At 48.1% G+C, this 21,931-nt stretch overlaps 2 protein-coding genes across 2 annotated transcripts in view; both read left to right on the top strand.

The window, feature by feature from the left end:
* The window catches only part of LOC113489319 (activated RNA polymerase II transcriptional coactivator p15-like), a 4,211-nt gene extending 888 nt beyond the window's left edge, over nucleotides 1–3,323 (top strand). Inside the window, exons 2-4 of the mRNA XM_026864932.1 lie at nucleotides 133–240; nucleotides 471–579; nucleotides 2,434–3,323. Of these exons, the coding sequence (XP_026720733.1) occupies nucleotides 133–240; nucleotides 471–579; nucleotides 2,434–2,513 (297 nt within the window). The 3' untranslated portion in view covers nucleotides 2,514–3,323. The remainder of the gene's footprint in view (nucleotides 1–132; nucleotides 241–470; nucleotides 580–2,433) is intronic.
* Nucleotides 3,324–14,550: 11,227 nt separating this feature from the next.
* The window catches only part of CELF5 (CUGBP Elav-like family member 5), a 32,756-nt gene continuing 25,375 nt past the window's right edge, over nucleotides 14,551–21,931 (top strand). Inside the window, exon 1 of the mRNA XM_026864931.1 lies at nucleotides 14,551–14,633. The gene's annotated coding sequence lies outside the window, so the exon portion shown is untranslated. The remainder of the gene's footprint in view (nucleotides 14,634–21,931) is intronic.

Raw genomic sequence — 21,931 nt, 5'->3', positions numbered from 1 at the left:
CCCCGCCGCCGGCAGCAGGGGCGCCCCGCAGTCCCAGAGCACCCAGCTGCGGTGGGAGACTGCGGTACGGCCCGGGAGAAGGGCTGTGGCTCCTCAGATCAGGCCGTTCAAACGGGTGATCTCTCTTTCTAGAAAAGAAAAAAAAAAAAGTCTTACAAGTCAGAGAAAAGGCTGAAAGCAGAGGCCAAGCCTTCAAAGGTGACAGAAGGACAAGGCAGTGAAGAGGAGGGCATGTTCCAGGTATGGGGGGGGGCAGGGATCTGCTCTCGGACCGCAACTTCCTCGTCCTCTTTATACAGATCATCTCTGCCTCCTCTGCTTGAGCAGAGCATTTTTACAGCTGAGGTGGCCGCCTGGGCTGCCTGCTGGCCCTCCGCTAGTGCTCTGGCGTGTTGAGTGTCCCAACAGGTCTACGAGCTGAGGAGCAGCTTGTTGCGGGGCTGGGTTTAACAGACTCTGTGTCGCCATAGATTGGGAAGATGCGTTATGTCAGAGTGTCCTGCTTCAAGGGGAAAGCCCTCGTGGACATCAGGGAGTTCTACACTGACAAGGAAGGCAGCGTGAAACCGGGCAGGAAAGGTACAACTGCATTTGCCGGGCGCTGCACCTGCTTCTCCTGCTCTGCCTTAGCCCGTCTCCCTTGGTGGCAGGTTAGCCTGTGCGTGCCGCGCTGAGGGACCGGGGAGCTGAGCAAACCGCAGGGGAGTGTTTAGCGCTTTCTCAGCCTGGGTGGCAACAACTGAAGAGCACAAAGAACGAGTGAGTGAGAGCCTCCAGTGAGAGCTGGAGTTTGGCAGGACCGCTCTGAGAAGCAGTGCAGGGAGCTGCGGTGCAGGACTCTGGTTCTGCCTCTGATCACCAGTCCTTTCTCTGGCTGTTGGCAGAGGCAGAGCTGCATGGTGGAGGAGGGGAAGCTGAAAACACTGGCTCTGATGTCACTTCCTTGTGTCCTGCTAGCTGACAAACTCATGTTTTGGTACTGGTGATGCCTAGGGCAAAAAGGTCTCATTTTGTGTGTTTGCCCCTAATCTGTAATGGTGGAGCTGTGCTTGGTGGGAAGAGCCTCCCAGAAGTAAATCCACCCTTCCCTATCTAGGTGGAGACAGGAAGGTTAAGAGCCTTCTGGATCCCTACCAGGAGACTCCAGTGCTGCTGTGTTAGGTGTTCCTTACTCTTTTGGCAAGGTGTCTGCTGCCACAACTTGGGTGGCCCATCACAGCAGTACTACATGAGTGGGTGATGCAAGCAAAGGCAGCTGCAGAAGGCTAGACACATTTTTTTCCAGAGCTTCTCAGCTGATGAGTCAATATTTAACTTAGGACTTTTGCTTTGGGACTTTGACAGTGGCTTGCCTCATAGTTCACAGGGCCTGGACTCTTTTCACCTGTCCTGTATTGTTGTGCCCAGCAAAGATTCAGTTAACACGGTTTCTTTTGGTCCCTGCTATAGATTTTTGTGTCAGGACAGACAAATTTGTTTCAGTTCAGTTTGCTTCATAACCACTAAGCATGGTTTTTCTCCCAGAAATTAATTTTCTTCAGAGAAGTTACAAGTATAAATTACTCAGAAGGAACTGTGTACCCTGTAATGAAAATGGGAACCAAAGCTCTCAAGCTTTTCTGTGCCTTTGGGGGCAAAGAGGGAAAGGAGCACTGTGGACTTTTTCCAGGCTGGAAAAAGCAGACCCACAATATAAGACAGAAGGATCTATCAGTTAAAACAGAAATAATGAAGAAATGTTTTTTTTCATTTAAATGCTGCCTCTGCTGTTTTTGTCAAGAGTCTAGCCCCTGATCTTTATCTAGAGAATTTAATAGAACTTAGGCCCTGGTTCTTTAATGTGATTCTTAACGAAGCCAAAAGGAGTAAGTTGACAACAGCTATCTGGAACCCAACACAGCAATTTCACTACCATGTTTGTTTTGTAAGGGAGAGGGACAGGACATCAAGACCTTATCTCTGCTGGATCTAAAAAGCAGCCAGTTCTTCTCTAGTGTTTAAGCCATCCTAGTGATTTCTTGTTAGCAGGTTTTTTTAAATAGAGATACAGTTGGCATTATTTCCTTTGGCCAGTTGAAAGGATAGTGTCCTAACTGCTGTGTGAAGTAAGGTTCTCCTAGAATTTCTTGTCAGTTCATGTGCGTGGGAATTTGTGCTAGGGAATAGGCTATAAGGGGCTGTGGGAATCTTGAAAGGCAATTTGAGTTTATATTCTCATATAGCGCTTATGTGATAGCATTGAGAACTTCTTGATGTGGATGCTGCAGTGCTGGCACAACTGCCACGCTTAGAAGGCTGCTTCTGTTTCTGGTCTGTGCCTCTGCCTTAGATTCCAGCTTCCCCTTCTGTAGGTAGTCTGGAGGAGCCAGTCTGGTGTGCTACTTGATGTGTACCCCTTGCCACCTCTGAAATGTTTCCTTCTGCTGTTTTTAGGGATTGCCCTGTCTGCAGAACAGTGGAACCAGCTGAAGGAGATTGTTCCTGAGATTGATGCTGCAGTCAAGAAATTATAACATGAATAATCTTGGATGCCTTCAACCTGTTTCCTTTCCCTTAAGTGCACTGAAAACTGTAAAGCCAAGGATTCTCATCTGGAGACTTCCCCTAACCTTGCTGGGGTTTCATCACTGAGGTGGTGGTCATGCTGAAAAGACCAGAGACTTCTGTTTTCAAGAAGTAGCTTGTAATGAGCACCTGGAACTAGAGCCAGTGCTGTGAAGTAAGACTTCAGCACCTCTGGTGCAGACTCGAGGTCTGTGCTGGTGAGGGACATGACCCCGGCCTGGCTTTCCAGGGTTGGATGGCTTCAGTGTGCCTCGTGAAATGCTTTAACTTCTCTACCTCTGTTACTGTCTTCTGCTCGGTTGAATGTTGAACAAGACGGTTTGTATACCTCATTCTCTGTGTTTCTTCCACATGCCATTGTGGCTATTTCAAGTACTGTCTGTATTGGTGAGGGTTGTTTGGTGTTTTTTTGGTTGGGTTTTTTTTTGAGTGAAGAAAGGGATTATTATACTTTAGCAACTGGTTTGTCTGTAGAGGGTGAATATGCACAATAAATGTATTTGCATTATAAAAAGGAGAGGCATAGTGTTTCACAGGCTGGCACCTCAACTTTTTGTTTCAGGCACCCTTCTTTTGTAGGTTGCTGCTGGATTTCCCTTTCAGGAGAGTGCTTTGTACTGTTTATTCTCATGATACGTTCCCAATAATCCTGCTATACAAAAGCAGTCAGACAGCAGTCTACTCCAGGTCATGGGAAGGGCAAGCTAGAATGTGAATCTTTCAAAGGAACTGGTAATTAGGATGCCTATTAAATAGAGGGGAAATTAAAGGCCTAAGGAGGAAAAAGAATATTCCTTTCCCCATGGCAGAGAAAAATGTCAAGCTGTGGAAAGAGTGAAGAGAGGATATTTTATGCTTGAGCTCTAAATGGATCCTGCTCTGGGATGAACTGCAGCAAGCACAGCCTTCCTCAGCAAGACTTTTCCAGACTTTTCAACAGCTTGCGTCTTCCGTCTATTTTTGGTTTTTCTCTTGCCCTGGTTTCCATAGTATCTGAATGCTTCATGCTCTTAAATATATCGTGACACTTGCAACACCTTGGTGAAGTAGGAGGTACTAAGCCCCTTGCTCTATAGAGGTGCTGGGGCTGTAACAGCTCAGGGTTGTGTGGAAGATACGGGGTGGAGCAGTGAATTGAAACTAAGCTTTCCTAAATGCTGAATTTGTAACTGCTCAGTTAACCTTTCACTAGGGATAGCAGGAGAAAAAAAATTAAATTTCTCCATAAAACTGTCTCTTAAAAAAGGGCTCAGTGCTGTAGCTGCTTGGAGCAGGGGTGGAGATGGGTAGACGTGATGACTGAGGCATTCTCCTCTAGTCCTGTGTTCAGCCATTCTCTATTCAAGTGTCACATTACTTTCTCAACTATGTGAGAGAGAGCGTGAGGATAGTAGATGGTGTCCTGAAGCCAGGTTGCTCATGCCATAAACTTATTCCCATGGAGTATTTATAACATGTCTTAATACAGTGTTCAGAGACTAAAGATAATGGGAAGATAAAGAATTTACAAAAAAGAAAGAGATGGAAGAGAAGCGAATAGTGGGGGTATGAAGCCAAGATGCTAGGGATGCTCATTTCTTTTGTCCCAGCCCTGGGGTACCCGGGCTAAAGCATGTGACAGAAACAACCACCTCTGCGCACAATGCATGCTCCAGGGGTGTTTAGGGGGCAGAGGGAGAATCCAGATCAAATCAGCAGAGTTTAATATCTTTGCTGATTAAAACCAGGTCCAAACTGAATTTGATCAGCTCAGTTGAATACTGCATGGTTCTAGAGCTGATAAGTGGCTTCCCCTTAACTGGGAAAGGGGGGCCATGTTTCATTGTTTTCTGACTAGCTTTCTTTCAAGTGTTGGAAGAAGTGGTTTGAAAACAACCTAAACTTTTTGTGTAACAGGCAACAAGGCTTTTTTTTTTTTTTTTAATCATCAAGTAACAGCTGCTCTTGATCACAAAGATATCAGGAATCTTTGATGTGCATTTCCAATCTGCCTACTGCTATAGACAACTTCTGGTCATAAAATCCACAAGCTTTAAATTTAGGTTGGTTTTTTGTTTTTTTTGTTTTTTTTTTTTTTTCAAAGTTAAAATACGAAAAAAGCCTAATTTTAAACTGGTTGGAATAACATATCCTATGAAAGGTCAATGCAAGGTCTTGGTAAACAAGAGAAGATGAAAGTTTATAGCAAGTTGTAATCTTTTACACAGAGAGGGTGTTTTTGTTGTAGACTGTTAATCTGTCTGTTTTGGAGCGTTTTTTTCTGCAGAACCTTTTGCTCCAGACCAGAGACAATCACATTACAGGAATAAACTTTTTATCTTCTTGAGATACTATATTGTTGCTTGGAAATTTTCTGCCAGGACTGTCTTAACTAGTCCTTTGGCTCTTTTACCTGGGGAGCAAACAGGTAAAGGAAGGCAGATTATCTTGAAGAATGCTTGATATATCCTTCCCCTCCTTTTTTTCTGGGCTGCTGTGAAGATTTCCTGCCTCAAGTGCTGTCTCCTAGGAGATGTGGAACTTCAGAGCTCCAGCTTATATTTTCTCCATTCCTTGATGCCTGCCTTTAGGAGCTGGAAGGAAAGGGCAGGTGCTCCTAAAGGCTGAGTGTATCTTGTTGTTCCTGTGTCCTTTGTTTGAGCCCTTCTCAAATTTGGGCCACTGGACTGGACCTCTTCACCTTTTATCTTAAGCTTACCCTGTCTAAATCCAAACATTCATATGCCACAAGAAGCCAGGAAAGTATAGATGTGTTTAAACACCTTGGGTATTTTTACTAGCAAACGTCTCTGTAGAAGAGAAATTTCTTGGGCACACAATGTGGTTTTCTTTTTCAATTCAAAAATTTCTTTTTTGAAGCAGTGTCTCAGGTTTGGGCAGAATCTGTTCCTTCATCCCTCGGGAATCACACATCTGAGCTCTGCTGTGCCCCTTCTAGCTCTCCCTTGCAGCCTCCTCAGTGACAGATGCAACATGTTTCTTCTTCATCTGAAAAGTGACCTGTCATTTCCCTTTTTCACTCTCTCTTGGTGCTATGACTATCTTTTATCTACCCCTTAATCCTGTTACTGTGGTATATTTCTGTGTCCAGCTCTATAAACTCTTTCCAGGTGCTGATTGACAGCTGTTCTATTTTTCATTTATCAGCAGTGTTTTCATGTCTGTTTTTCTCTGCTGCAGTTGGGGTGATTATATGTCCATTCGTGGACTCCAAAACATAGATCTTTCCTTCTAAATAGACATTTTCCACCTGAGGCAGTGGGCCCCTTGAGCTGTAACATAAGCTGAGAGCAGCAGCTCGTGCTGCAGCAGCTAACATGAAAAAGCAGGCTAGGCATGGAAAAGTGCTTGAAAACATTACTTGTTTAGCTATGATTCATCCAAGGTGAGGTTTGCTGCTGTTGTGATAAAGATTTCTTGGTTTTAAGAACGCCTTATCTGTTTGCAGCTGTTAAGAATGAGAACAGCTTGGCTTGTCACAGGTTTCCCAGCTGATGCATCTGTGGCTTCTGAATAGATGGCAGATCTCTGCAAGAGATGTAACTAGAAAATCTGTCTGGTGTGGGGAATTCTGTGGGTTTTAGGGTGAATTTTAGGAGCGGTACCATCCTCAGACACAGGGCAGCTCCACAGCAAGAGTCTTGAGACACCTTGGAATGGTCCCTGGGTTCAGGCCAGGCTCCAAAAAGCTGAGGCTCTTTGTGAGTCCATTTCAGTAAAAAGCCTGGATGCAAATTCCAGTCTCTTGTATCTGCTGGACTTTAAGTTCTGGCAGCTCCCCACACAGGTGAGGACATAGCCAGGGCTGGAGAAGGACGGGTGCAGAACTCTAGCTTGCTCTTCTGAGCACGAGAGAGGAGGAATGAATCCACAGTGGTTTCCTACGGAGGGCCAGCATGTGCCTCTGGTTCTGCAGGGGCCGTCTGTCATTCTTGCCATGACTTTAGCTTGGGAGCCAAGTGGGTGCTCATACATGAACAGTGAACAGTACCTCCATTCCTCCCTCTGCTCCCTAGCATTGGGACACCACTTCCCTTTGATAACCCACCCTCTTCTTCCTAACCTTTCCTGCACAGATATCAGCATTGAAACCTGCTGCAGGTATCTCCTGTTGCAGGGGCTTGGAGTCAGCTCTCCACTTTCTGAGTAAAATCAAGCATAACAGACCTGGTTAGTATTTGAGCCAGTGCCCTGGGGTGTGAGCTGAGTTAGTATGTGGGGCACTGTGGGGAAAAGGCAGGAAGGAGGATGGGACTTGGGCAGCCAGCAAGAGGGCAGTCTCCTGAGTCGGGCTGCTGTGTGGGCACGTGGAGCTGTTGTCGCACTGGGTGTGTGTTGGATAGCAGGGTCCTCTCCTCCGCTCACCGCCTCCGTCGGTCTGCAGGAGCCAAGGGCAAGAGTGGTGGGAGATGGCGGAAAGCTCCTACTGGAGACTAAGCAAGGGGAAGAGAGGCTGTGTTGTGCCTGCACCATGGTCCTTTGTAAAGCCTCGGGCCTGGCGTATTCAGCAGAGCTGAGCGTTGGGCTCTGCCCAAGCTACCTCTGCAAACAACCTCTTCCCTTCTCCCAGCACGAGGGTGCAGGAGTCCGTTCATCTTCAGAGACACTGGGGCAGGATGATGGGATAAACTGCATGGCGTGATGACAAGAGCTGTGCGTGCTGCAGAGGAAATGCCCTGTGGGATACAGGTGGTGCGTGGCTGCGGGCAGCGGAGCCGGGCTGTGCCGTGTCCCCGCAGCTGCGGTGCTGGGGGCCGCTGCTCCGTGAGCACAAGCTTTGGGTGTCCTGTGCCTCAGCATCGCCTGGGCCTAGGAGGTGGAGCAGAGCGGGGACAGCGTGGGCCACCTGGGCTGTGCTGCTCAGAGCACTGACATCTCCTGCTGCCTCACGCCAGAACTGGAGGAGCTGGCGGGAGAGCGATCCACATCCTCACCGAGGAGTCGCCTCTGACCCTGGTAGCAATAATGGCTGCTTCAGCACGGACACGTGAGCAGCTGCCAGCCATCAGGCAAAGCCTGAACAGACCTGGCTGGAAACACCTCGGCCAAGGCATTGTTAGGAGGGGGCTGAGCTTCTCAAAAGAAAGGGGGCTTTGCCCAGGAGGGCCTGGGGCAAAGGCCTAGGCAGGGTTGTAGACCTGGGGCTCCCCGTTGCAGCTAAGCCCCCCCTCGGACTGGTACTTGTGGCTGTGCTCACCGCCCTGTTGCAGGTTCTTCACTTTGGGGGAGGGCTGTGTTAGGAAATTTTCTGCTTTAAGTAATTTATTTTCCTCCAGACCCTGGCTCTGAGACACTGAGAAAAAGGGGCAAAACCCCAATTTCTGTTGTGGACGTGGAAGGGCACTCCGTCTTGTCTTTTGTTAGCAATACAAGAGCAAGCTCTTATTTTGGAAGAAGCTCCGGTGCCTGATTTCCTGGCAGCTGATGACAATTTGTCCTTCTGAGATAAGTACCAGGTGCTACGAATAATACCTCCCACGCCCGCTGAGCAGCGGGGCCTCTCCGCCGTGCTTAGAGCTCTCCCCCGCTCCCAGGGCCGCGGTGTTTCCAGAACTTGGGCCCTAAAATACGCCCCGAGAGAGACAGGCGCTGCCTCCTCCGGGCCCCCGGGGCGCGGCCGCAGCTGCCGCGTCTCCTCGTCCGTGGCCGCCAGCGTCTCGGTGGCTGATCGCAGCTCCACTCCCTGGCACATGTAGAGCAAAGCCTGCAGGGATCTTACAGTAAGTACCTTGAAGGCTGTCAGTGCTCAGCCCGGGCCTCTGTGACCTAAAACGATTCGTGGTGGGGACATGTTGGTTTGCACCAGAGGGAGCTTGAGTTGTGTTCGGTCCTGATGCCTCTGGTTTCAGATTTAGGAGGAAGGGTAAGAAAAACTGTGAGTGCTGTGGCAACTTGAACCATTCGAGGCTGAACAAAGCAGGAAGGGGACAACAGAGAAATAAGTTTATTTTCAAACAAAAGGCCAAATCTAACCCCAGCACAAAAGGAAAACACTTCCTCATTGAAGCTTGTGGGAGCAGGGCTGGCTTGAATTTAACTGAAGAAGTATGTCTGGTGGGACTTCAGAACCAAAATGCCATGTGCTTGTGTGTCTGTGTGGGCAAGGGACTGAGTCCAAACCTACTACCATCTGACAGTGAGTTGCCAGGTTTCAAACCCAGTGAGGAGGAGAATGGGCCTTGAGGCAAGAGGCAATTGCACATTTCATTTCAGTTGACATATTAAATATAGGCTGTGTGGTTTGAGGTCAGGTTCCAGGCAGGAGTCTGATTCTAGGGATCTGCCACTTAGATGTGGAAATTAGAGGGGGCAGCACTGGTATTAGCTAGATCTGTGTGACATTAACTTGCTGCTAAATGCATGATTCCTGCAGCAAAATGAATCTATCCCTTTGGTTTTGACATTTTTGAGAGGATGTAGATTTTGGTCAGGGGTTGTTGGTGCTCTGTTCTGTCCAGAAAAGGCCATTGAGATGTGTGGCTGCTTCTGGTGGCTGTTCTGTGGTCATTGCCACACGCCTTCAGTTTCCTCTGTCTGCCCCTGGTTTTGTACAAAGTGAAAGGTGGGGATTCCTTTCCTGGTGGCGTGTGTTTACATGTAGACCCTTGGCCTGGTTTGGGAATAGGCAATACACCTCTCTGAAGAAGCATTCCTCCACAAGGATGATGTGGGAGGTTAGTGTGCAGTGAAGAGATTAGACCCACGGTCCAGTCAACCCTGACCCTAGCCTTCCCCTCCTGCCTTACCAGTTCTGGCTGCGTTGGCTTAGGCTCCGTGCAAGAAGGCCAACCTGGCGTGGAGCTGCTGCTCCCGTGAGCATCAGCAGGCCTGGAGGGTGCCAGGCCTGACCCAGAAGCTGCTGTGGCCTCAAGCACTATGGGAAGAACTGGCCAAGGCTTCACAGCCCCTGAGCAGAGGAAGACTTTGGGAAGTCTGGGTAACTGTGCGCTCATTCCTGCGCCGTACAGAAGCCATAATCTTTCTGGGGCAGTTGTAACAGCAGATTCAGTTTTCTCTCCCCATGTTTCCTGATCTGCAGTGAGATCCGATTGACAGCTTCCATCTGCCTTTTCCCTTTCTTTCCCTAAATGGGGAGAAGCAGTTGTGTGAGAATCCAGCACTTGTGGTAAAGCCCAGCGACTCCTCTTGCAATTGCTTGCAGCTTGGTGTAGAGCTGAGCAGCTGCCTCTGCCCCCAGGGAAGAAGGAAGGGTGGAAAAGGCCTTCCAGGGGCCTCTGCCAGCGGTGTGAATTGGGCTGCAGAGGCTGAGAGCCCGAGAGCTAGCTAGGACTGACCTGTACAGGTGCTGAGAACTGCACTGAAGGTGGAGGAGGATCCTACAGGCCTGCGAGAAGCATGAGCACCGTTACGAAATGGTTTTGTTAGTGCCTGACTATTCATGTCTCAGCAACCTGACTGCTGGTAGTTGATACTGTTCCAGCTTCCTAATATTATTCATTAGGCAGTTTTATGTTAATCACAGATACATTTGCATATTAATGGTAATGTTTGTCTTAAAGCTAATATTTTTATGGGAAGAGCAGGGAGGCATTTGAACAGGCTTTTGGAATGGATCAGAGGAGACCAAGCAGGGAGAATCAAGTGGAAATCTTTGGCCTTGTGTTCCAGGATTGGGCAGAAGGCAGTTCTTCCATGAGTGTCAACTGTACTCTCCTGGATGGGTTTCCTAGCCATACCTGTGGTAGGGAAGGTGGAGAGCTTCTGGAGTGTGAGACACTAAACTGAACTGCAGGAGAATGGCGTGGCAGGAGCAGTCCTCTCTCGGGGTGTGTGGAGTAAGTGCACAGCGCGTGGACAGATGGGTGGCTTTTCCAGAGGTCAGGGAGGCAGTAACGACAGCCTAACTTACCCCACTGGCAGCTGGGTTTTGACTCAGCTTCTTCAGGCTTGTAGATAAGCTCCTTGCTGACTCCATGCTTCCCCTGCTGAAGTACTTGATGTGATTTCTAATGCTAAGCTGAATCTAGAGACCGCTCTCTTCTGCAAACTGGCAGCCTTTTCTTGCTCTGGGCTTTAGACTGCTGATGTCTGGAGTCATGTTTAGGATTTGAAGGGACTGTAAATCTCAGAGTCAGTGTGTGGCTTGTAGGGACAACCAGGCACAAAATATCTTTTTGTTTGCTGCAGTCTCTTGCAAGTGGAACTAGGCTGGGTTCTGCTTACAGGGAAACCCTCCTGGAGCCAGTGGGAGTAGAGTGGGTCACCCCACACTAAGGGGATATACAGGTTCTTTTAGGCATCCTTGTCAAAATGATGATGTCGCCAAGACATAGTTATGCTTAAAGCTTTATTTTTGTAATAGAATTTTACGATTAGCATAGCCCACAATTTGGGATTAGAATGGCACTGGATTTCTATAATCAGCATCACTATAGTACAGTCTGTAAGTATTATAGCACAGAATTTATATTACAACTTAATTTACGATTTCCAGTCACCTGGAACCCCTGCAGATCTGGTCAGATGTTAATACATCGTTTGTTGTATAAATATAACAATCATAATCCAGACTCGAAAAATCATATAAAAGAGGGTGAGTCACCCAGTCCTCAGAGAAAGCAGATGGTGGTGGAGGTGTTGCTGGCCACCAAGGGTCACGCCTCTCACTGTCCAGCAGCAGCTCTGGTCCAAGTTCCCCCTTTTAGGACTTGTAACATCTTGATTTTACAGACAGTGCTGTTATGCTTCCCTGTTCTGCGACTGGGTCATCAACACCACCTGGATGGCAGGGTGGCTGGGACCTTCAAGGCCGGTACTTTTTAACATCATGTCCGGTGTCTCAGCAGAGGTAGCTGACTTGGTGTTAGAAGTGTGCAAAGGGGCGTAAGCCTGTTGACTGAGTTTGCTGTTAACTAAGGCAGGGAATGCAGAAGTGAGAAAACCTAGTGAGAGTGTTGGGTCCCTTTGCACCTCTGTGGACATCTCACTGTTGAGTGGATCCCTGGGTGCCTCTGTCAGGCTCAAAGTTTTAGGAGCCTGAAGAACCCATGAAAGACATGGTAAGCAGGGTCCTGTCACAGCATGAAAACCCTTACTAGCTGTGAAAACGTGGCTTTCCTTGAGTCTCTGGTACTTCTGTAAGCTTTAGGCACCTGGGTGAAGGCAGGGGACAGTGGGAGGTTGTGGAAAATGGCTGGTGTTTCACTTACTTGCTGTATTCTAAGGAGCAGCTGAAGAGTTAGGTTTCAAGAGATAATGTCTCTTCAGGAAGGAAGGTTCTTTTTCCCAATTATTTGTTTACACAGTCAGGCTTAGGGTGTAGTGTTTCTGCAAAACCTCTCTCTGTATTTCTGACCAGGACTTTGCAAAGAGACTAGAATTGACTCCAGCATCCTACCTCCATCCTACCTTCTGGCTGTGGAGGACAGTAATCATGTTTTCTAAAGGATGTAGCTGACCTCTTTAACTCCCTCCTTTCCACAGCCAGTAGGGCCTCACAGATTCCTGCCATTTGGGAAGTAGGAACAAGATGAAATGAATGAGCTGAATGTCCTGAAGGCTTAGAGACACGGATAGCTCAGGGACAGAGCAGTGGACAGGCTGTCCTGTGCCCATAGGCTTGCTTGTCCCAGTCCAGCCCAGACACAGCCTGTTGTTAGAGGCTGCCCAAGTGTGTTTCATGCTTGAGTGAAGGGAGGAAGTACAAGCAGGCTCCTGTTGAGCAAGTACCCACATGCTTGAAAAGCAGACCAGCAGCAAGGATTGCCCTGGGAGTGAAGCAGGAGGTTTGAGTGAGGCATCTTCATGTTCCATAGCTGCAGGATGCTTCAGTCTCCAGAGGCTGCTACCTCTTGGTACAAATACCCAAGACAGGAGCATCTAAAAGATGAACAGTATTTTGGGCTGCCTTTGCTGTAGGGAAGAGAAGGACTGGAGGGCTCTAGGGAAGGGACTCATGGCACTTCTTTGGATTGGTGCTGGTGAGTGTAGGTGTTGCTGGGCTTTACAAATCCCTTATGTGGCATGATAACAGTACTTTCCAAAATAACTTTTTATCCCCATGTGAGGAGTGTCTCTCATTTACACCCACTAAACGGTGCACCTTTGTCCAATCCTCATTTTATCCTTGTCCTCGCATGGGCTGTGGTCTTTGAGCCTGCCACTGTGCATTACCTCAGTTTTTGATGTTCCTGAGCACTAGAATTGGGACTCAGTGGACTGGGTTTGAGTGCTTAACTCAGCAGGTAGCTTCATATAGACTTATTCCTCTCCTAGTCTTACTTTTCTTGGGTTTGATGGCTAATTCTCTTGAGACAAGGATGGTGTCTTCATTGCATGTGGGCATGGTACCAATGCATTGAAGCTCTCGGGGGAATAACTTACTTGGTCCTGACTTCAGAGTTTTGTGTGCTAAACTTGACCCCAGTTAACTTAGAATGGGTCTCGTGTGACTTTCAAAGTAGCAGACTGGAGCAGCAGGTGGAATCAGGCAAGCATCTGTGTTTGGGGCTTTTGTGGCCAGGCCTCTAAATCTGTTAGCCATAGGGTTTGGGCTCTCTGGTTCTTTTGGGACTCTTTTTTCCTAATATGAGATGTGAGAGCAGATGTGATTTGTTTAGCAGCAGCAACTGATTGGAGTTGTGATGGAAGAACAGCATAATGCCATTGGTTGGGATTGTCTTAAGCAGCTGACTTCTGCATGGCCTAGAAGTGTTGTGTACCATGGAGTCATTCTGGGGTGGAGGGGACAGACCAGGACAGTCCCTGTCCTGCGTCCACCTTTGGGTCCATGGAGTATCCAAAGCCAGACACAAGAATGTGGGGGCAAAAGAATGGGCCTCTCTGGGCCATAACAGTGCATCTGCAGCCCCAGCACAACAATATAGATGGACATTTAGCAACAAGCTGAAGGGACATGCCCTGCCTCTGTTTAGGATGTGAAATGCCACTGCGAATAGGAGGGGGGATGAGTGAGGGGGTCAGATGCATTCTAGCCTTTGAGTCCATACACCAGTGCTTTGCCCATCCTCATCTGAAGCAATTCAAGTGGTGGAGCTCCAGGCACTTCCCTGGGGAGATCATTCCACAGTCTAATAAATCTCTCTCTGATAGAAATGTTTCTTGATAACCAGCCAGGTTTTTCCTTTGCTTAGTTTCATTTGATTATTCTTAGCATCAGAGCACCCAGAGATGATTCCTTCTCTTTCTGGAGGGGCTACAATTCCTCCACCCCTCCCTTGGCTCTGGTGTTAGGCTAAGATGTTGGGTCAGATCTTACTCACTTGTCAGGATGTGGCCTCTTCCATGTACTTTTTATCTTGCTTCTAAGTTGGCCCTTGCAGAGTGCATTATGCTTTGCTGTTCTCTGTATTTCCCTTGTTATGCATATGCATTATTTGTGTGTGTTTGTGCATACTGTATGGGTGTATGTACGGCACAGAAAGCCAGGCCTCTCCTTCTGTATCTTTCCATGAGTCTGTGAATCTCAATCATGGAGCTTTCATGTGAGACTAAAATCCCAGATGCTCTTTTTTTTTTTTTTTTTTTTTTTTTTTTTTTTTTTTTTGTACTGGTCCTTGCATCTCCTCTGATCCTTGGCTATTTCTCCCATGGGCAACGTTAGCTTACATTTTGCTCTCCTGTTGTTTCTCACCTTATTTGACATCAGTTTCAAACGTATTGGATTCACTAAAACCCTTTTCCAGGACTTCAGCAGACCTCAGATGGGACCTACAAGTCTTTTCATGTTGTTTGTCTTTTTCCCTAGAGTCTTCAACACATCCAAATTAGGTAACATGTGCACCTTTAATTAGCAAACCTCCCCCTCTGCCCTCTCACCCCACACAAGGACAGTTCCTAGGCACTTCCTCTGTACCTGAGTAGAAATGTTGGGGTGGAGGCCTGATGGAACAGGGCAGCATCTGTAGTTCTTGTACTTCAGTCACCTGCTGTTACTGAAGAGGGATGTTGTGTTGATGCGCATCTGCAGCTGCATGTCTAACTTGACATTTGTATCCACTGCAGGTTGTGCGTTCCTCACATACTGCGCCCGAGACTCTGCCATCAAAGCCCAGACAGCACTGCATGAGCAGAAGACTTTGCCAGGGGTAAGTCCCAGTGAATTGTGCCTGGAGCTCATTGCGTGAGCAGGCAAATGGTGGATTGTCGGGGAGGAAGTGAGGGTGAGAAGTGGCTTAGATTAATTTCCCTGCTTGTGAAAGGGAAATGTGGTTTGGTTACAAGGGATGTGGGAGTCAGAGCACAGCGCTGCTCTTCACAGAGCTGCTGCTCTTTTCTCCACCTTGCCAAGGCTGCCTCCTGTAACTCCAGCCAAGCCTATTTCTGTGCTCCTCTTTGGTCTCTGTCATGTGATGCGATGTCTTCAGCTATCTGTCCCTGTCACTAGGGAGCTGTGGGCTTTTGGGTGAAGTGTGTGGACCCAGCCTGCACAGTGGACTTGCTGGAAAGCTGACAGGAGACAAGACAATGTACCACTTTCCTCCAGGTGTGCAGAACTTCCTGGTACATCTGCTCTTAGTCTGCCATTGCCCTGCAGGGTGCCTGGACAATTTGTTGGGTGACTCTGTGCAAGACCCAAAATGACTTCTAGTGCAGTGGCTGCATTGGATCAGCTTCTCAGAAAAAAAAAATACACTTGCACAAACCATTGTTTGCAAGAGAAGTGGGTTTTATAGGTGAGACCAAAACTGCTGAACTAGCTGTTCCTGGGTCCTGCTCTCTCCGCAGCTGGTATTGGGAGAAAAGTACAGTGGGGATCTTGGGAGGCCAGGTGCTGCGGAACAGGTCCCTCCTTGCAGGGAGGTCTTCTGCCTGCCTGGGACCTACTGGTGAGCTGAAAAGAGTTCTGAATTGTTGCCCTTCTCATTTTGGTGTGATTTGAGAGCTTTGACTAGGCATTTCCCTTGCTGTGTTGAGGGTATTGATGAAACACTTTGGAAGGATTCGTTTGGAGGCAAGTAGGCGGAGGAGTTGGGTACTTACAGAGGGAAGCTCACTGGAGGCCCTGAGTGCTCAAGGCAACAGAATAATTAATGTAAACCAGGGGTCTCTGGAGAGGTGTTAGGAATTCTTAACCATAACATTTGCTCTTCAACCCATACAGGTCCACATAGCTTCCTTCACCTCTCCCAGCTCCTCTGAAGACTTCCACATGCACACATCCTTTTCCATATTTATTTACCTGTGCTTCCTTTTTGCATGGGTCTGTGTTGACGTTTTGAGGGCTGGAAAATGCACGTAACTTAATTGCCACTTAGTAGGATCTTTACCATTTCAGGTTATTTCAGGGCAGCAAGGGCCAGATTACCAGGTGCTCAGATACCGTTTGAGTTAATTTTGTGCGAGGGGAAAAGGTCAGCCTTTCAGGCCAAAGCAATGTAATCTTCTGTGGGTGTTGGTCTGGGGCAGAATTCACAGAGTCTATAAAGAACAAGTCGAGGGATGGAGGAGCAGTCATGATGACTCATGGCACAGTGCTGTGCACAGTGGAGAAGACAGACATGTCTCTACCTAGTACCTGCAGAGGGACTTTGAATGGTTATTCATGTGGAGCTCAGTGAAGTCAGGGGAATCTCAGTTTTGCTGCAGTTCTACACCGGGAATTTGTTGCGTGTTTCACTATGTTCTCTACTGTTTGTGCTCCCAGTGGTTATAGAGTGCTGCATGGAGTAGTATTTAAAGCGGCAGTTTATCTGTGGTGGTCTAAAGGCTTTTCACGTTAAGGGAGGTGTACGAAACTGCTTGGGAACGGGAAGAAGTCTGTGCTAGCTGAATACTTTCAAACGTGTTTGTCTGGAGACAGTTAATGAGCACTGTGGTGTAATTTAGCTTCAGGTTTAAAATAAAGGTGAGCTGTGCTGCATTTGGAGCTGTCTGTTTTCAGGTTGGCAGTACACCACTTCATCACATTTAGTTTCTCTTTTGGAAATTCCCTCAATGACCAAGAAAGCAGAATTCTCTCTCTTGGGTCATTTTAGTGGTCATTTAGAGACTGTTACTACCAGAACAGAACAGACCTCCATCCTGATGTTCATGGAGTCGGTCTTGGCATGGACGTGGGCTGGCTGGCTTGAGGTAGCTTTCAGCACTATTTTCTTAGCCTGGTTTGCTTGTGTCTGTTTTAGTAGTAGTAGTACCGATCCCTCTGGATCAGTAGTAATAGAATACCTTTTACCTTTAGTAATAGTATTACCGATCCCTCTGACCCAACTGATGACAGAGAGTACTCTGGAAAGGCAGGAGTGCTAGGTAACTGATTGTTTCCCTATTTTGGGACTGAGGCTGTGAAATTTAATCTCTGTACATTCACATCTAGATCATCTTTTGATGAACTCGGTGGCAAAGCTTCTCACCAGAAATATAATAAGGACCCTAGCATAGAACAGAGAACAGAATGTAGTGGACCACACTGCTGGGATTTCAGTAAATGGGTCATAGTAAACAAGTGACTTCTTGTTTGTTTTACGTATTAACTATCTCTTTATTGCACGTAGCAATAGCAGGAAGAAAGTTTAAGAATGTATGAAATCAGTGTAGGGTGACACAATCTGTCATCTGAATGCATGACCAAGCATGAGCATGTTTGGAAGACAGCAAGGTATCAAAGAGACATAGAAAGGATCCTGTCGGTAATCGGTACCGGCCATCGTATTGCAAAGGAACCACAGATGCCCCAAGTACCCAAGTGTGTTGGTGTCAATGCAGAGACTAGTGGTTGATCTCAACAGTTCGTGAACCTGAATAGAGACAAATGGCTTGCTTAGTCTACATTGGAGGTTTGGTAAGGACAGATTTAAGGAAAAGCTTTGATATGGTTTGCAATAGGTCCTTAGGCTGTGATCAGGCAGCTGGAGCAGGACTCCTGGGTTCTCTTCCAAGTCTGTCACTGGGTAGGCCTGTGCCCGCAGAGGTATTGCTTAGGCCTTCCAGGTCTGATGCTAGCGACGTCAGCCCATCTAGGAGTGCTGCCGTGTTGTTCCTGCAGGGCCATACCTGCAGTGTAGCTTTCCTGAGGTTTCATGTTGTAGGTTTTCCACATAAGTCAGGAATCGCCATGGTCTCTCTCTGGTTTTGTGGAATTTCTGGCAAATTCTTCTTTTGGTAGATCAAAATTCTTGTTTATTTTTAAAGTGAGAGCTGTTGGATGTATGGTAACTAAATAGAATTTAAACTCAAAAAAGCTTATTTTTTGACAGTAAGGCTTAGTATCTTTCTCTGTAGACAGATTTTTGGCTTTCACCTCCTTTTTGAAGGGCTAGTGTGCTCAGGGTGTAAAGCAAGAAGACTGTCAGCTGTGTATTTTATTATCTGAAATGCTTATCAGCCTTCAGAGCTGGTGAATTGCTATCAGTGCAGTTGGGAAGTAACAAACGCATGAATCTTCTTTTGGGGAGGAAGGATGGAGCTTCCTAGTACAGAGGTAAAGTACATTCTCTGTGAAGTGTCTGATCACACAGGCTTGCTAAGGAGCTTACAAGGATGCCAAGTGTCTGTGCCCTTGCTGTCCGCGGGGGTAGGCAGAAGAATGCCTGCCTTGCGGCTGTGTGGGTGGGAGCCTGTTTCTACACATTGTGGTGTGGACCCTCAGATGCGGACAGCAACCTGTGAACCTCAGCACAGCCAAAGAGCTGACACGCAGCAAGAGAGGCCTGCCCATCACCATCGTTGGTGCAGGTGACAAGCGGGAAGCACATCACACCTTGCTGGCAATGACTCGTGCTGTGCAGCATCCAGCATCACGGTCAGTTCTCTGCCCTGCACCATATCCTAGCCAGCCTTGACACGCTCCTGCTCCCTGCTCTTCACAGTACTTTGTGTCCTGCATTGCAAAGATCCTGTTTTACATTCCCCAGTTTTGCTTCCTGAGGACAAGCTGGGGAATTGCACAATTAAGTCTGACTCAGTCCCAGTAAAGCAGTTCAACAGGCTCTAAAGACTCCAACAAGAGATGGAGACAGATCTGCCCAAGGAACAAAATAGAAACCAGCTCCCTTTATGGCCTGAGTCCACAGGGCTTGGGGAAAGGTGCACAACCCATGGAGGCTGAACAGATGAAGTCTTTGGATCTGAAAAGCAGAGAGGGAATCAAGCCCTTATGCTTCTTCCTAAGTCTAGTGTCCTCTTCAGCTGCCAGCCAGTGCAGTGTTTCACCTTCTCCCCACTCCCTGGCACACTCCTCCCTGGCTCAGTGAAATGATATTATATCTCCATAACCCATGCCTTTGATTCGTGATTGTGCCTTCACTTTGCTGAGTTCTGAAAGGAATTGGAGAGGTTATTAATGACACGCAGTGATCACACACCAAGTTAAAGCCTCTTGCTAAGTGAAATTTGAGGGAGAAGCAGCCAGCTTTTCAATATTTCGCAGAAATGCTTTGTGTCTCTTTTCATTTGCAGCCAGACAGTTGCAAATTACATAAAATTGCTCCTGAAGAAGAAGGGGAAGAAGAATAGAGGAAGGAAGTGGAGGGGGGGAGGTTTAAAAAAGTAATTCTTCTGGCAAGGTACAGTTACAGTTTTATTTCTGTGCAGAACAAAGAGGGGCTTGCTGAAAGATAGGCAAGTAATTGGCAGAAATTGGTATTGATCCAAGCTGGGAATATGGGCAGTTTAAGAGCAGTGATGGGGGTGCTGAAATGTGGCTACATCATGGGGAGAGCTCATGGATGCCATGATGGCTTGGGAATGCAGGGACACGGGAATGGAAAATTACATAGAGCAGCAGCATTAGAGCAGAGAGAGACTCTGGGAATGCACCAGGGGTTGAGACATTGCAGCACTAACTCAGATGGTTGGGCACAAGGATTAATGCAGGGACCCAGCAGAGCTTGAGCAGAGGGCATCCCTGTGGACAGGCTGTCTCCTGTGCTTCCAGGAGCAAGGGCTCACCATGGGCCATCTGTCAGGATCCACAGCCTGTGATGATATCAGGGAATGCAGGTGACTTGGAGGGGTTTTGGTAGAGGTCAAAGCATCACATTCTCCCCTCCGCTCTTTTCACACAAGTGCTGGTGTGAAGCCAGCCTGGACCAGTACTTGAGTTTCTTCATGTGAACACTGCAGGATATTGCAGCTGGCAAAGCTGAGAGACATTCTGAGGAAGTGGAGTAGGAAGCCTAGTCTGAAACTAGACTCCGATTGTTAATCTTTCCGGTGGTCTCTGCAGTTTGAACCTTTGGGCAAGATGGAGAAGATTTTCCCCTGTCCATCCTTCAGGTTTGATAGACAATATCAGCAAATTCACGAGAGCCATGCAACATCATCAGTAGAAGGTAGCAATACAGAGAGCATGTCAAGGCTGTCTCACTGAAGTGGCAGCACCAGGACAGGAGGGTAGTGCAGCCCCTGGGCAAGGAGCAACAGAAGTGCCTTTTCACTGCAGAGAATTGCAATTGCTTGTGCTGGTGGGGGTTTGGCTTAAGGGCCTGAGAACTTATCAGTGAGGCAAGGCAGCAGCCCTACAAAGAACATACCCTGAAGAGACAGGGGAAAAGCAAGCTGCCAAGGCAAACATTGGCTCCTGCTGCCTATGGAATTGGAAGGATAATGAAATTAAAGATTAGCACCCATTCCCACGTGCTGACCAAATGCAGGCATGCAGGCTCCTGCTCCTTTCTTCCTAGAAATTGCTACTCTTTGCACAACCGGACACTCGCATCTCCTTGTAGCACAGAGCTTAGACTTTTGTGTCCCAGAGCTGGCATGTTTTCTGGTGAGCTCACCTGTGCTTGTGAACACACACACCCCCTGAGTGGCACTCTGCATTCCCATCTCCTCAGGGTCATTTGGTGTGTGTGCATGTGCACAAGAGTTTGTGAATATGGATATGGAATCACAGAATAATTTGTGTTGGAAGACCTCTGGGGTCTCTGGTCAGACACCACTCAGAGCAGGGCGAGCTGCATCAGATCACTGAGGACCACCTCCAGCTGGGTTTTGAATACCTGCAGGGAGATCCTGCAGTCACGCTGGGCCTCTCTTCCACTCTATGAGCACCCCCAAAGTGAAATAGTTTAACTGATATTAGCCCTAACTTCTGTTGTTCAGCCTAGAGAAGAGATGGCTCGGGGGTTCTTATGGCGGCACTGGAACTCGGGCCCACTGTCTGTGGATTTTCCTATGGGCACGTCCTTAGTCCTTACTGCAGGAGGTTTTGCTCTGCTTGGACTGGTAACAGTTGCCATGGGAACTGGTGCACTCGGCCTGTGTGCAGCATCCAGGAGTAAGGTCCCTGCTGTCACCCGCTTGGCCACGTCTGCAGCCACCAACGTGTGTTAAATTAGCAGAGACCCCTTTCCCCAGCCGCTGTAATTAACCTGCTGTGGGGGGAGAAGAGGTGGGGGCACGGATGCATTGAGGAGCTGGCGGTATCCCCAGCTGTCAGGCCCAGACTGGCCGCAGAGCGTTAACCCTCCAGCACATCCACCGGAGGCCTGTGCCAGCTCTCTGCAGACCTGGCTGTGTCTGCCAGCCAGGCTTCCTCTGCCCCCTGCTCTGCCCTTTTCCAGTTTGCTGAGGTCCTCGCAGGCTCCCGCTTGTACATGGTGAAGCACCTGAGCATGTTGGCCTGGACCGGGTGTCCTGTGGAGCGGGGTTGGCGGTGCACCACTGAGCACAGGGGAAGATGGGTGTTGGAGGTCTTCTCCAAACAACCTGACAGAGAGCTCAAAGCCAGGTGAGTGTGGCAGTGCTCTCAGCCTTTCCCTCTGCAAACTTGCTGCACTTACACAGAGTAACTTGCTGACCCATTTCATAGCATCTTGTAGGCCTGCTAAGCACTTTCTGCCTTCCTTTGAGCTGGGAGTGTCTCCTGTGATTAGAACCTCCTTGGGCAAGCTGAGGATGGCAAGACCCTATCTCTACAGAAGCAAGATCCTGTAGCTAATGTAGGACTGTGGGCCTGAGCACCAAGCTGTGCCTGGGTCCTCAGGCCTGTTGCTTTCTGGTGGCCAGAATGCTCTCTTTGTGGTCTTGGTGAACTTGCTAGAGGAGCTTTTTGGATCTTCAGTTCTGTCAGCCCTGTCTTGCAAGAGTGGGGAGGAGCAGGAAAAAGTGTGGGGCCAAATGCTAATACTCTTCACACCAGAAAAGCACTCGCCTGAATTTGGCCCAGGGTTTTCTTCTTCTTGCCTCTGGGGAAGAGTTGTCCTAGCACCTGTAGAAAAGGATCCGAGAAAGTTGGCACTTTCTTCTCACATAAAGGCTCCTTTTACCTCTGGTAACACTAATCACAAGTGACAAGAAGAGATCAGGGCAACAGGGAAGATCATCTAATGTCCTTGATGTGGTGCCCTGTGGTGCACTGAAACATCAAGGAATGAGCCCTGTGAGGACAGGCTGACCATGGAGTCCTGAGAGACTGCACTTAAATGTGTCTGCCAAGGAG

Source organism: Athene cunicularia (assembly GCF_003259725.1).
Source record: "Athene cunicularia isolate RWA chromosome 28 unlocalized genomic scaffold, athCun1 chr28_part1, whole genome shotgun sequence".
Taxonomy (NCBI): Eukaryota; Metazoa; Chordata; class Aves; order Strigiformes; family Strigidae; genus Athene; species Athene cunicularia.
The sequence above is the reverse complement of the archived record's forward strand: the minus strand, read 5'-3'. Positions and strand labels throughout refer to the sequence as shown.